Source organism: Populus euphratica, unplaced genomic scaffold (assembly GCF_000495115.2).
Source record: "Populus euphratica unplaced genomic scaffold, PopEup_1.0 scaffold5.1, whole genome shotgun sequence".
NCBI classification, from domain to species: Eukaryota; Viridiplantae; Streptophyta; class Magnoliopsida; order Malpighiales; family Salicaceae; genus Populus; species Populus euphratica.
In genome coordinates this window covers 1589293-1604805 of record NW_011499848.1, presented here as the reverse complement: position 1 = coordinate 1604805, position 15513 = coordinate 1589293, and the positions used below count along the sequence as shown (strand labels likewise).

Below are 15513 nucleotides of genomic sequence, written 5' to 3'. Positions count from 1 at the left end.
ATTTTTTAATATTTAGTAGTATAATGAAAAATAAGTTAAAAAATACTTTACAGTGTTTAGTTATCTCATAAAAAATAAACTGAAAAATAACTTATTAATGTTTTATTTTTTCAAGTTTATTAAAACAATGAGGACTAAATCTTACAGATTTAAAAGATTGAATGAGAATAAAATAAAAAAATATAATTTATAAATTATCTCAACTAAAATAAATAATGATCAAATCTAAAAAATTAAAATAATAATAGTTAACATTTCATAAATTATTTCAAATAAAATAAATAACAATTAAAAGAATAAAGACCGAATTTGATAAATAGAAAATTTAAATAAAAAAACAACAAAAAAAATAAATAACAATTATAAAAATAAAAACCAAAGTTAATATAAAAATTAAATTTTAAAAGATAAAATTAAAAAATAAATATTCAAGACAAAATATATATATATAAATAAAAAATTTAAAAATCAAATTTGATATAATAAAAAAATAATATGACATTTATAAATTCTTTACGACTTTCAAAAAGTATTTTTTGTTTAAATTTTTTTAAAAAATAATTTTTAGAAATTAAGCTAAATTTTTTTGACAGAAAAATATTTTTTTTTAATTAATTTTTTTAATAATAAATAAATATAAAAAAAATTTACAAATAATTTTTCAAAAACTATTTAAAAAAAAAAACAAACACGGCGTAAAATTATTTTAAAGAGACGCATCAAAGCCGGATTATTGTCCCCACTGGTTCAGGATCCACAATTCCACATTCTCCACTACAGTCTACACCCTACCCTCTCTTAAAGTCATTACCTTTCACTCTGCTACCTTCAACTTCAAACTCACTCTCCAGTCTCCAGCCATCTCATCTCCGTTAACTCACGGCTGTCTTCATTTGCCTCTTTAAAGTATTTGACTGCCACGTGTATCCTCTCAGGATCGCAAAGAACTCGTCGACCTCCACATTGGTCCCTCCTGCCGCTTGCCCTTCGTTATCGTCTCTGGCCTTCCTCTCTGCGCAGGGGACGCCGTCGTTTAAACCATCTTGTTTTCGCTTCTCTGACTCCGACACTTGTCACGGCAACTTAATTTGTGATCTGTCCTGACTCCTGAGACTATGATCTACCGACAGCTCCTCTCTTATTCTATGAACACAAGGCATCTCTCTGTTTTTTTTTGAAATTTTTTCCACGTAGTCCAGTAATCAGCATAAGTGCGAATGACAAGAGTGTCGAGAACAAATTCTTTGTGATTCCAAGATGAAAGCAAAATTCGATATTTGCGTGGAATAGGATCCTCGAATTTGGGCTTCTTGGTTATCTTGGCAAATCTTAAAATGGATGTGGGCCTATAAGTTCTTTTAGCACATTTTTTTTGTTTTGTTTTTGGAAATATATTTTTAATTATAAGAAAAGAGACGAATCATAGGTGAACTACAACTCGTTAATTGAAATAGATTTATTATCTGTAAGACAACTTAATGTAAGGATTCATTAAATATGAGCATTTTAGGCAACAAGAAAAATAATCATAAATAACCTATTAAATTACAACCAGATCCGTTACATGCCAGCACATTCTATGCATGTGAACGGTGGTGCCTAAGATTTTCATTTGATAAAAAACCATGGCACCCAATATGATGGTTTACACAAAAGCATGAATTCCAATGTTTTATTTATTTGTTTTTATATAGGAAAATAGATCTCATCCATCGATTGTCAAATGAAATACATTAGATGATCTATAAATTAAATAAAAAAGATAGAAAAAAACGAAAAAAAACTAATAGCCTCGCTCTGTTTGGTAGACAGGCTCTGAGATCACCATACTTAACTGTGTTTTTACATTTTAATATATGATTGATCAGGTTTATTGAATCATTCATTCAATGTTTCTGCTTCAATTAGCAACTTTAACTCTGATTAGCCACTGGAGCAACCCACTTAGCAAACTCGGTAACACACAACGGTAATGAACAAGAGCATAAAATGTGCACAGTTTAGTGAAAACGTAAAGCGTGCCGATGCTTCGTGGGCTCCCATGAAAATGGGTCAAGATGGAATAAATTGACGACGGTAGTTAGCAAGAACAAGAGTTATGCTGAGAGAGGCCCAATTTCGCTTGGTCCAGGCCTAAGCCTAGATCGCGGGCCTGACTTCATCCATTTTATCCTTTTCATCTCAAGAGAAATACGCAGGCTTGACAATATATAGAATGAGGACTTACCTGCGATCAGGCCTCTTCTCTATTTAGGATTCAACTTTGAAGTCTGAACTGCCACGCCCCCATTTTCCAACGAGCGATGACTATTTCGTGGTTATTAACCACATTACTCCGGCAAGAATGCTGCAACATGCGGTTGATGGGATTATTAAGATCCTAACCACCTGCTATGTTTCAAAATTTGTCAAGAATAGCTATGGTGATTCAATGGACACCATGCTCGAAGATTAGTCCGAAGGATGTCAATTTGATCAACACTGCTCAGTCAACGCTTGCAATTATTCAAAACACCTCAGAAAAAAATACATGTGGAGATAAATTATAATTCAAGCTAAGAGACATGAGAATTTTAATGATAATATACACAATATTTAGAGATAAAAAAACTAAAATATAAATACAAAGAAAAATTATGATTAACTTATATTAATGATAATTTTCATTTTGATTCAAATGTCTAATTTATTTGTTTTTTAGCCGCCGAATTAAAAGAAATGGAGAAGAATTCATTAAAAAGCAGTGTAGCTGTCAGTTTGCCATAATCTAGACATAAAAAAGAGGATCTTTGTATCAATTATGAACTCGTCTTTTTGAGAGAATTTTAATGGATATTGTTTTTTCCCTTGAACACCATTAAAAAAATTGGCTAAATTCAATCTCAATTTAATATATTTTTATTTTAATATTAAAAAAAGATCATCTTCTTCTTGAGAGAGAATTTCAATGGATGATTAAAGCAAAATAATTGATACTTCCTGGAAACAACAGGGAGGAGAGCAACAAATTTGAATCTAATACGCTAGCGGGGATCAAGTTTAATTACCTGAAGCATTACATGGACAATCGCCCAGGTGCAGATAAACATGAGCACAGGCGTCGTGTATAAACAATCGATAATGCGCTCTTGAAGCCAGATTTCAGCTTTCTTCTCCTCTCGTACCTGACAGTTCAGAAATTGTGAAACACGGCTCGCCCTGGCTGACGTCGATATATTGCCCATGTAACGGCCAATTGACTTGTTACATGGTCATTTTGCCCTAGGCAAATGCATTCTACTCTATCCTCCATGTTATATGGGCCCTGCTAGCCAAACGGGCTGCTTTCAGGGTATTCGGTTTTTCTTTCTTCTTTTTTATTGTCAAAATCTGATTGAACGAAGTGTCGGCGAAATTCCTGAAACCGTCACGAAACTCAATTCTTTTGAATCATAGCCACAGCCACCTCTCCAAACAAAAGTCAATCTACAAATCGCAGTTGTAGCCAAAGGTTACTTGCAGCTCAGATCTAGCTATAGCCAAAATCTTCCCTCTCTCGCACTTATTCAAATGTCACTATGTGCGTGTGATGTGCTTGCTGAAGCTGTATTCCTGTCAGTTTTGCAGGTGATACACTGATTGATTTGATATTTTTTTCAGAATTTTTTAAATTAATATAAGTGTTAAAACTAATCTATAAACACCTCAATTAATACCATAAATTTTAAAATTAACAATCATATATAAAACTCAAAATCTAACCTGTTTTGCTACAAATATCTTTACTGCTCGTACTTGTAGCTTATGAAAATGAGTGGTTCGAAAGCAAGCATCCAAAGCGAATCTCCATGGCATGCTGATGCAGTGAAATGAGAGGCCTTTTTAGGGTAGCTAGGTTCCGGGGCCAAATTAAAAAAAAATTAGCAAGGGAACAAAGGTTTAAATTTAGTAATTTTAAAGTTAAAATTTATAAGAAAAAAAAGTTCGGACCCCGCCTCCGCCCTTGCCTTTTCTATGCCGATAATATAGAAAAGCAAGAGTGATGGAGAGAGTGACAACATCTATGAACGGTCACGAGGCGGTATAATATTGTCAGTATTATCAGTCTAAGAAGTGTATTAAAAATATTTTAAAAATATTTAATTTGTTTTATTTTTTATTTACTTTAAATTAATATATTTTTAATGTCTTTAAATTATTTTGATGTATTAATATTAAAAATAATTTTAAAAAATAAAAAAATTATTAAACCTGACACTTGCTCTAATTTGAACCAGGGTTTCTTGTCCAATTTGGATGGTCCGTCCCAGTCCAAACCCAACGCCATGAGATCTAATTGCTGGTTAAACTGGTTTTTTCAATTAAATAAATGCATCTTATCTACATAGAGCTCTTATCTTATCTTCTAATCATACGTGTTGGTATATTATTTCTTGAAAAATGGTAAATAATAACAATAAAAAATATCAAGAAATCAAAGAATCATGATTTTAACGCGAGACTCAACGATAGATCGACCCGTGGCCGTGTGTATTCTTGATTTTTTAAAAAAACACAGCTGTAGCGGCTTACAATTATCCCAAGCAGGCCTAAGCTAGTTACCACAGTCGAAACCAAAAGGGGCCAAAAATTATGGATAAAAAAAAAGGTGACTTTCAATTTTAGGGTACAGTGGCCCACGGACCTTCATCATCGTCACATGGCAGTGATGGTCTCATGCCTCGAATCACAGTCCATGGTCCTGCCTCGCATGTAGGTGCTGGACGCTCTTCCCTCACTTTTCATGGCCTCTAAACAGTCTCTCAAATAGGTCCTTAAAAAGAGCCTCCTACACGCTACTCACACCACTACCAGTCAGTTTAGTTACACAATGTTTTCTTCTGCTTGTTCTTTCCTTTTTCTGTCTTTCTTTAATTATCTTCTCCTTTTGTTCCTATGTTTCCATCTAGTAAACTCATCTTCTACACCCACCAAAATTGGCAATGGCTACCGTCTCATCTCCCTTGAAGAAACCCCTGATGGAGGCATTGGTGGCCTCCTCCAAGTCAAGGAAAGGAACAACATCTACGGTCCTGATATCCCCCTCTTGCAGCTCTATGTCAAGTAAGCTCCTTCACTATCACTCACATGTTTGTCACGTCCATGACCCTCACTGCACCTAACTCTAAATTAACGAATAAAATTATTAAACTTGTACAGGCATGAAACACCAGATCGTTTAAGGGTCCATATTACTGATGCAGAGAAGCAGAGATGGGAAGTGCCGTACAATCTCTTACCAAGAGAGCAAGCACCAGCAATGAAGCAAACAATAGGGAGATCAAGAAAGAGCCTAACAACAGTTAAAGAATACTCAGGCGCTGAGCTAATTTTTAACTACATAGCAGACCCTTTTAGTTTTTCTGTTAAGAGAAAATCAAATGGGCAGACCCTTTTCAATTCAAGCTCTGATGGGTCAAGCTCGTTTGGTGTAATGGTGTTTAAAGACCAGTACTTGGAGATATCCACACAGCTGCCAAATGATGCTTCACTGTATGGTCTTGGAGAGAACACACAGCCACATGGCATTAAGCTATTCCCTGGGGATCCATACACTCTGTATACAACTGATATCTCAGCCATTAATCTTAATGCTGATTTGTATGGGTCTCACCCGGTGTACATGGATCTTAGGAACGTCAAGGGTCAGGCTTACGCTCATGCTGTGCTGTTGTTGAATAGCAATGGCATGGATGTGTTCTACAGAGGGACTTCTTTGACGTACAAGATTATTGGTGGTGTTTTTGACTTCTACTTCTTTTCTGGGCCCTCTCCTCTTGCTGTCGTTGATCAGTATACCTCGTTGATTGGCAGACCAGCTGCAATGCCTTACTGGGCTTTTGGTATGATCCTATTCTTCACTACTTTTCTCTTATGTTTCATTGCATTTTCTCATCACCTGATTGTTTATTTATTTATTTTTGTTTTATTGATATAATAAGGTGTAGGTGATTATTTAGAAGGATAAACATGCTCTTTAATGCTGTCTGCCACATGTGCTTCTGATAATAACGGTGGCACCTCCCTCACTTCGTGTTTGAGGTCTCATGATTGTGCTTGATTCGATTTGTTCTGTCTCGTGAATGGGATTTTTTTGACATTATAATGGAATTTACCTATCCAGTAGTGTGATAACACTAGGATGTCTAGAATACCAACATTATAATATCGGTGCCCGGTGAGAACTTTGAGGATAGCAACGCCACCGTTCACAATAAGTGGCAGTCAGATACATTTCGTTGCTAGCTCTTTTTGTCTAGTCATGAAACCACAAGTTAAAGATAATATAATCATATCATTGATTGAAGATCTTACAGTGACCATGTTTTGTGTAAACATGCTCTTAGTTTAATTAATTAATATTAGTGTCAATCCCTTTGGTCAAATCACCGAAGGAGGATGATTGAGATGTCTAGACAATTAGGACAGGCTGGTTGGCGTGGCATGTGGGCAAAGTTTGATCGACGATGTTATGTCTATTGGCTACGTAAGAGATGGTCACTCGTGTTATTGCATGACAGGGATGTTATTGCTCTTTCTTTTTTTTAAGAAAAATTTGGGTTAGGTGGGGTTGGTCCATCATATACTTCACTGTGATTTAAATGCTTTCACCTATCGAAACTATTTCGTAATTCACTGGAAACAACTTTAATTATATATATATATATATATAATTAAAATGATATTTTCACTATTGACCCACTGATCCACTGATAAGGTTGTTGAGAATCTTTAAAAAATTTATACTAAGCTTGAATTCGCGTGGGTGCTCATATAAGGATAAAATGATTAATGTGCATGTTATTTATATTTTTATTAAAGAAAAAGGTTATATAAGTGACAAAGGGTCACTCAAAAGCTGCTTTATTTTGGGTTTTGTGATCTATGTACTTTTTGATAAGATAGCATGACCAATTGTAGAGAACACGTAAAGGGGATAAGTAAGGCTTCTAGGAGCCCTAATTGAGGTTTCATGGGAGCATTGGACCCAAACCCAAATGGAAATCTATTTGGGTCTTGGATGTCGGGTGATCTATATGTGGTTCCTCATGGCTTTAGACCCGTATTTCCTACAAATCTAATATGGGTCATGTGATCGGGGTGGAGACCTCAAGTCCATTATCCACGCTACAGATAATGAAAGAGTGGTCTTAATTCCATATCCCGCATTTGAAATTTTCTTCTTTCTAGCTCAACTTTGCAAGCCAAAAATCCTAGACCTTTTTTTGCTGATGTCTTCTGCAAAGAGACCACTGGACCCCAGAAGGCACTAGTATCCAATCCTCCTTGCAGAGCATGCGGTCCTCCAGAAACTTGTCCTTCCTACATTATGTGGAAAACTTGGATTCAATCTCCAATCTTTTCAAATTGATGTGATAATTATATGCGTGTCCCACATGATTGCCCCTAGGTGGCGGGAATGTATAATATTGTTCTGTTGTTTTTCCCACGGCATTATGAAGATTCTTATGTCGGTAGCTGAACCATCGAAACATAAGACAGGCATGCTATAGCTATCTAGGAGAATTGCGAGGGAACAAAAAAATTATAGGAGAAAATCTGAAATTTTCCTTTGTTGTAGTATCTTTTATGTGATCCTGCGGCTTCTCGTTTGCTTAATTACTTGGGCCACTTTTTAGCTTAAAAGGGTTATTGATAAGACAATGGAAATCTCATAAAAAGAACTATAAGAATACCTGTAGCTGAATTTGAGCAGGATACATTTATCATGTTTGAGCTGCTGAATTTGAATCATGATGTAAACAACTTATGTTAAGGTATATTGTAGTTAAAGAACAGATAAGAAAATTTCTTTAAGTAGTTTAATGAACACGATTGAAAAAGCTTTAGGTGTCAGTTTGTCTTTATTTCATGAACTACAATAATGTTGTGACTCGTGTAACTATATCTTCAAACTATTTTCATGGTAATTAAATCAGGCCTGACTCATAATTCAGCCAAAGACTCAGATCATAGGTTAGGTGAGTTACCATGTCAATCAAAACAAGTTTTATTTAAAAAAAAATAAAACAAACTATGTTTCATTGCAAAATAAAATAAAAAAGATAATCAAATCAGGTTTTTCAGTCAAATCTGATTAATTTTTCTTTAACATCTTGATGGTCGGTTGGGTCTGGGGAGCCAAGTGTAATAATTGTGGATTTTTCTCTTTTTCTGCGAATTACAAGACAAGACTGAATGTAAGTATATCATCCATTCAAGCATAGATCCTAGTGCTTCCTGATTTATTTATCATGAATTTTTAACAATTGAAAACTTCAAATTCAATTCAATATTTTTTGCGGTTGTTATTGAATCTAACCAAAGCATCACATTCTAAACGCTGGGAAACATCATTCTGCTAATCATGTGATTCTGATGTTAACAGGGTTCCACCAGTGTAGATGGGGTTACCATAACCTGTCTGTGGTTGAAGATGTTGTCGAGAACTACAAGAAGGCTCAAATCCCGCTTGACGTCATCTGGAACGATGATGATCACATGGATGGCCACAAGGACTTTACCCTCAACCCCAATAACTATCCTCGCCCAAAGCTCCTCGCATTCCTAGAAAAAATACATAGCATTGGGATGAAGTATATTGTCCTTATTGATCCTGGAATTGGTGTTAATTCCAGTTATGGTGTGTACCAAAGAGGCATTGCCAATGATGTGTTTATCAAGTATCAGGGTGAGCCCTACCTAGCTCAAGTTTGGCCTGGAGCTGTTAACTTTCCTGACTTTCTCAATCCAAAAACTGTTGAATGGTGGGGTGATGAAATTCGTCGATTCCATGAACTCGTCCCTGTCGATGGTCTTTGGATTGACATGAATGAAGCTTCAAATTTTTGTTCGGGACTCTGCAAAATCCCAAAGGACAAGCAGTGTCCAAGTGGAACTGGACCAGGTTGGGACTGTTGCCTGGATTGCAAAAACATAACAGAAACAAGATGGGATGATCCGCCTTACAAGATAAATGCTTCAGGATTGCAGGTTCCAATAGGGTACAAAACCATAGCAACCAGTGCAGTTCACTACAATGGTGTTTTGGAGTATGATGCTCATAGCATATATGGATTCTCCCAAGCCATTGCTACCCACAAGGCCCTTCAAGGCCTTGAAGGCAAGAGGCCATTTATATTATCACGCTCCACTTATGTTGGATCAGGCAAATATGCTGCTCACTGGACCGGTGATAACAAAGGCACTTGGGAGGATTTGAAATATTCTATTTCTACTATGATAAATTTTGGTATTTTTGGGGTACCGATGGTTGGATCAGATATATGTGGCTTTTATCCTGCACCCACAGAAGAGCTTTGCAACAGGTGGATCGAGGTGGGTGCTTTCTATCCCTTCTCTAGGGATCATGCGAACTATTATTCCCCAAGGCAGGAGCTTTATCAATGGGACTCAGTAGCCAAATCCGCTAGAAATGCACTTGGCATGAGGTATAAGATTCTTCCTTATCTGTACACACTGAATTACGAGGCTCATACCACCGGGGCCCCAATTGCCAGACCACTCTTCTTCTCATTCCCAGATTACCCTGAATGTTACGGGTTGAGCACTCAGTTTTTGCTTGGAAGTAGCCTCATGATATCTCCGGTGCTTGAGCAAGGAAAATCACAGGTTAAAGCACTCTTTCCTCCTGGTAGTTGGTACAACATGTTCGACATGACAGAGAGCATTACATCAGAAGGAGGGCAGTACGTTACTCTTGATGCACCCTTGCATGTAGTTAATGTGCATTTGTATCAAAACTCAATCCTACCCATGCAACAGGGTGGGTTGATTTCTAAGGAAGCCAGAATGACACCTTTTACGCTTTTAGTCACCTTCCCTGCAGGCGCTACTGATGGAAAAGCCGCAGGGAAACTTTTCCTTGATGACGATGAGCTCCAAGAAATGAAACTGGGAAGCGGATCTGCAACATATGTAGATTTCTATGCAACTGTAAGTGAAGGAACTGTAAAATTGTGGTCAGGAGTTCAGGAGAGCAAGTTTGCTTTGGACAAGGGTTGGAAAATTGTCAAGGTAACAGTGTTGGGATTGGGTGGAAGCGGAGCACCATCTTCCCTGGAGGTTGATGGGAAGCCAGTGACTGGTGCTTCAAACATCGAGTTAAGCTCATTAGAGCAGAAATATATTACGAACCTAGAAGTTGGTGATGAAAAGAAGAAGATAATGATGGTAGAAGTTGATGGTTTAGAAATTCCTGTTGGCAAAAACTTTGCTGTGTCCTGGAAAATGGGGGTCAGTGGTTGAGCATTCAGAAGGTTCATTAAATGTATTTCGGATTACGTATTGAAACGGTACTATTCCATCTAATTAGATTGTTGATGCATTTCAAGTTTTTGGTCAGGGTTCTAGAGGAGATGAGCTAAGCTATGCTCATCATTTTCCATGAAAAACAATTCACAGAAAGTAAGTTTATATCTCACTGCTTTGTTAGAGCATTTTCAATGATATTGTAGCTTAAAATGAAGCAATGCAATCTCAAGTTGAGCTATGCTCATCCTTTTCCATGAAAAACAATTCACAGAAAGTTTATATTGTGGCTTAAAATGAAGCAATGCAATCTCAAGTTCCTGGGAGTTATAATTCAGCTTTTGGATTCTGGATTTGTATTCTTGTTCTATAACGATAGATATGGTTTTAGTTCACGGCTTCTTTCCTTACGCCCAAATTCTGTGTCAAAAAAGTTTTTCTTGTGGGTTTGCACAATGGGGTAAAACTAAAATCTGGCTCAGGTTTGGGCCTGGGGCCATGACTTGGATGCCGAAATTACACGACTTTTACGGGATACTGCAAGTTCAGAATCCAGCAATGTGAGGCCTGTGATCTGACAACAAGGGTTTTCCAAGTATAAAGGGTTCGTGAAAAGAAGCAGATAAAAATATTAATTTTATTTTCCAAGTATAAAAGGGTTCGTGAAAAAAAGTAGATAAAAATAATAATTTTACTATTGTTGTTAATCAGATAAAATATATTTTAACCAGAATTGGATTTTATTTTTAACGTTAACTAAGGCTGTTAGTCTCTTAGATTTGTTAAAAAGGGTACTGAACCTTCTTGGCGGACTTTCTCACTGGGTTCAGTGATCTGTGTCCATAGCTTAGCCCGTTCAGGACGAAATTCCAAATTATTATGCACCCGAAAAATTAACGAAAAGAAGTCGTGGATAAAAGTCAGAAAGTCGCCATTTTAAATGCAAAACTTTACTTAAGTAACACGATTGCATTCAATGACTCGCATTACCAAATGCATCCAAGTATTGGAACAAGATTTTCTCTTCCTTTTCTTGCGTGTTTTCCTCTTTAATCCGCGTGAGATCCTTTTTTAACAGAAAATATATAGATGTCCAATTTGGCTGCACAATACATTTGGTTAGGCTGCCCAGGAGGCACGTTTGGTTGTTGTGGCGAGAGATGACACATAAAAGACAAGATAGAAAAAAAATAAATATATATATATATATATATATTATAAAATTATGTTTGATATTAATATATAAAATATAATGATTATATTTGGATAATTATGTTTGATATTACTATATAAAATATAATGATTATATTTGGATTATATTTAATTAAGGTGAATAAGATATAAAAAATAATTTTACTTTTAATACCTATTCAAACAAATAATTATATATTTTTTAATTTAGTTTATATAATGACATTGTCTTGTTTATATATATTTTTTTAAAAAAATCACGAGTTGATGATTGGGTTTTACAGCCGGACAACAGATTACCGGAGTTTTCACATGCCACTTTTATTAAAATGTGCTATTAAAGAATAAAAAAACTAGGTTGTCAAAACATTTTCCCAACCATGCAAAATAAAATAAAAAAACGAGGTTGTCAAAACATTTTCCCAACCATGCTTGAAATAAAAAGCATCCACTATCTCCACACAAACGGAGAAAGTAAAAAAACAAAAAGTTACTCCTCACTCGACCCCTTTCGATGTGGCCCTTCAACTTTTATCATCACCATTGGGCGGGACACGTATCGAGTCCTTTTGGCGGGAAAGTGAGGTCACTGGACTCCACTTCGGCGCTTGTGGCGGGAAACCGAAGCGACCTTTCTGTGTCTACGCATCACCTCTTGCGTTAACCACTTGTTTTCCTCTCCGCGCAAATAGGCGAGCTTAATGCATGGATCATACATATGATGTTCATGGTTACATATGTATGCATGTTAGTTGAGATTTTGTTATTTCTTATAAAGGTATTATTTTTTATAAAGGTCACGTGATTTACTTTTGTAAAGGAAGATTGAAGGTCACCTCACCCGGTGATGCCGTTCATGTAGTGATAGTTAAAAAATTATGTACTTTTTTATTTTTAATTAGACTAAGGATTCATGACAAAAATAAATTTTTTTTAGGAAATATAGTAATAAAAAATCAAGAACTATATTATTATTTTTTTAATAGAGTTTAAATTATTTATATTCTAGCAACAAAAATAATTGAAGAGATTCTCGCCTTATAAAATTATATATTTTTATATTATTTTTCAACTCAATATTTTGATATAATCAATATATTTATTAGAATATATAATTTTTTTTTATTAAACATGTATCGATTTTCTAGTTTATAATTGTTTTTTTTGGGGGAGGGGGGGGAAACGCAGCAGTGGGCACAGTTGATGGGATATGTACAGTTGGGATGCCGGGAGGTCGAGAAGCGGGACAAGGTCTGAGTACTGCTCGCATTCAGGTGATGGGATATGTACAGCTGGATTTGATCGTTGTTATTCCTGATGTGGACACCAACACGTGCTGGGTGCGTGTTACTCTGAAAATATATGTCCTTTAATTATTAAGTTTAAATAATAGTTAATTGTTTTCCATGCTGCAAACGGGGATACTCTGGGCTATTCACCCCACACGACCTTGCAAAGAAATAAGGATATACAAATTAGAGTTTGAACTAGTGGTATAAGGGGCTTGTTTAGTTTTACTGTATCTGAGTTCAAGTCCTAGCGTGCACGCCTGTCATTCTCGTGATGCCTTACATGCCTATTAGGTTTGCAGGATATTCAGTAGGCTATGGGGATTAGTCGTAGTGCACGCAAGCTGACCCGAACACCCCACATAAGTAAATAAAAAAAAAGATATTGTAGATCTTGTCCTCTTGCTTTGACTCTTTCCAAGTATTTCATAGATTGTATCTAACTTAAATTCCTTGCTCGGCAAGCAGGACAGGTATACAGTATTCTGGCTTCCTCCATAGATTCCGGCACGTATCGATTTAAAAAAATATATTAAATTAATTTTTTTTTTATTTTTTTAATGTAATGAAATAAAAAATAAATGAATATTTTAATATATTTTTAAACAAAAAAAATGAAATAAAAAATAAATAAATATTTTAATATATTTTTAAACAAAAAAATATTTTCTACCACACTAACAAATGCATTTTTATTAACACAAGTCCCAAGAAAAAACATTGGCTCGTGGAATCCTTGCGTAGAAAAAGTAACCTCTCTAAGGCAATCAAGTGGAGGAGTCATGTGCGACTTGTCCATCGTCGAATGTGTTAGGTGGCCTTTTCTCCATTACAATTATATTATTTAAAAATTTAAATTTTTTATGATTTAAATAAATTTATATTAAAAATAATTTTTTATAAGTATAATAGTTTCTGTATTTTTAATTTTAAAAATTATTTAATTAATATTTTTATTTTAAAAAATTATTTTTTATAACAATATATCAAAATAATATATAAAAAAAGCACCAAGCACACAGAATACACGAGCCCTTTATGCAGTTTTTGTAACTTGACTGTAGACGAATTGTTGATCAGGAAAACAATAACGCAAATTGGTATGCATTGTCCCCGGCCGTCTGCCTAGTTATACCAGTTGATCGCTGCGGCAGCTAGCACCGATCACTTATAATTTTGTATTTATGAAACTGTTGACACTAGCTGACTGTTTTGTTGTGCATACGACTCGTTTCATTGTTTGCTCTTTTGTTCGCCATCTTTTTTTCAAGGATTTTTTTTTTTAATTCTCGTTCATTAAACTTCATTTCTTTTTATCCCAGTCCTTACAAGTTATTGCATATTTTTTGCGTGGAAATTTGATTTTGGTGCATCATCTGGTGTATATGCTATGAGAAATATTATTTTTTCATTGTATTACAAGATACAATTATAGAGTTCGTAATTTAAACAACAATGATTGAAATTGACAAAAAAAAAGGTCTGGTTGCATTTTTTTCATTGGTGTTATTCATAGAGCACGACTATCTACACTTCGATCCTTGTAACATGTCAAAGTTTACATTTCACTTGTAACATATCAAAGTTTACATTTCACTTGTAACATATCAAAGTTTACATTTCACTTGTAACATATGTATGTGTGTGTGTGTGTGTTCCAGTCCATTAAGTTTTAAAAGAGAGAGATGAAGTAATAGAAAAGAGAGACCACGGAAAAGGCTCTCAGACAACCATATTTTTACAACAAAAGGCTCCAAATCTGGTATTGATAGGTTACTCTCGGGAGAGAAGCAAAATTAATGTGTTTTTAGGCTTTAACGATGCTGAAAAAAATAGATTGAGATTCAAAGAATTATTTTGACTTATTTTAACTTTGATTTTTTAAACCAATCATAACATTTTTTGTAGTTGAAAATAAGATTTTGAAGGTCTATTGAATGTTTTTTTTATAGCTTCTGTGAGAAGACTTTAGATTTATAATATTGAATTTCCAAACTCGAAACCTGACTTCTCAACTACTAATGGCAGGTGGCAATGGCTTGTTTTTTGCATGCTTAGTTATCCATTTTTTAAAAAAATTTAATTTGTGAGTTTTTCATATTTTAATTCTAAACTTTATTTTTTTCTCTTCATGATGCAGCACAGAAAATAAAAAAAGAGAGAAAAAAAATAAAGTTATCAAATTATGACGGAGGAAAGGAAAAGTTTTAAAATTAATATGTTTTATGATGAAACATGTTACTATTAGTGTTAGTAAATTTTATTTAATGATAAAAATTATATTCAGATCTGTTTTATTATTTATTTTATTTAAAAACTCAAATCAGACTTCAGAATTTGTATTTTAATCAAGTTTGTTTTTTATTTTTTTAATCAATTGAATTGCGATTTAATAACAAGAATGATTTTTTTTAATAAGCCCCCGTGATGTTTTTCGGTTGTATTTTGGATGAAAATAGATGTGTAAATGGGCTTTAAACCCTAAGGAATTGGCTGGTCTTTTTTAACAGCATGCGACATGTTTGGCTGGTGTATTTTCTTGTAACATGTCAAAGTTTACATTTCACTTGTAACATATCAAAGTTTACATTTCACTTGTAACATATGTATGTGTGTGTGTGTGTGTTCCAGTCCATTAAGTTTTAAAAGAGAGAGATGAAGTAATAGAAAAGAGAGACCACGGAAAAGGCTCTCAGACAACCATATTTTTACAACAAAAGGCTCCAAATCTGGTATTGATAGG

At 34.7% G+C, this 15513-nt stretch overlaps 1 protein-coding gene across 2 annotated transcripts; it reads left to right on the top strand.

Moving 5' to 3' along the window:
- Positions 1 to 4608: 4608 nt before the first annotated feature.
- LOC105113475 (alpha-xylosidase 1-like) lies at positions 4609 to 10696 on the top strand. Of its 2 annotated transcripts, none has more exons than XM_011009668.1 (4): positions 4609 to 5082; positions 5179 to 5861; positions 8408 to 10517; positions 10602 to 10696. In XM_011009668.1, exons 1-3 carry the CDS (start codon positions 4850 to 4852, stop codon positions 10285 to 10287), a joined length of 2796 nt encoding a protein of 931 aa, XP_011007970.1. In that variant the 5' UTR covers positions 4609 to 4849; the 3' UTR covers positions 10288 to 10517; positions 10602 to 10696. The 2 variants fall into 2 exon arrangements, with proteins under 2 accessions (XP_011007970.1, XP_011007980.1); XM_011009678.1 differs by having other exon boundaries at positions 8408 to 10502; positions 10587 to 10691.
- Positions 10697 to 15513: the final 4817 nt, after the last annotated feature.

Bases quoted from the DNA above. Each gene is read 5' to 3' on its own strand.
- LOC105113475 (XM_011009668.1), top strand. From the start codon at position 4,850: ATGTTTTCTTCTGCTTGTTCTTTCCTTTTTCTGTCTTTCTTTAATTAT. The intron at 5,083-5,178 runs GTAAGCTCCTTC...AAACTTGTACAG, and splicing joins CTCTTGCAGCTCTATGTCAA to GCATGAAACACCAGATCGTT. The intron at 5,862-8,407 runs GTATGATCCTAT...TGATGTTAACAG, and splicing joins AATGCCTTACTGGGCTTTTG to GGTTCCACCAGTGTAGATGG.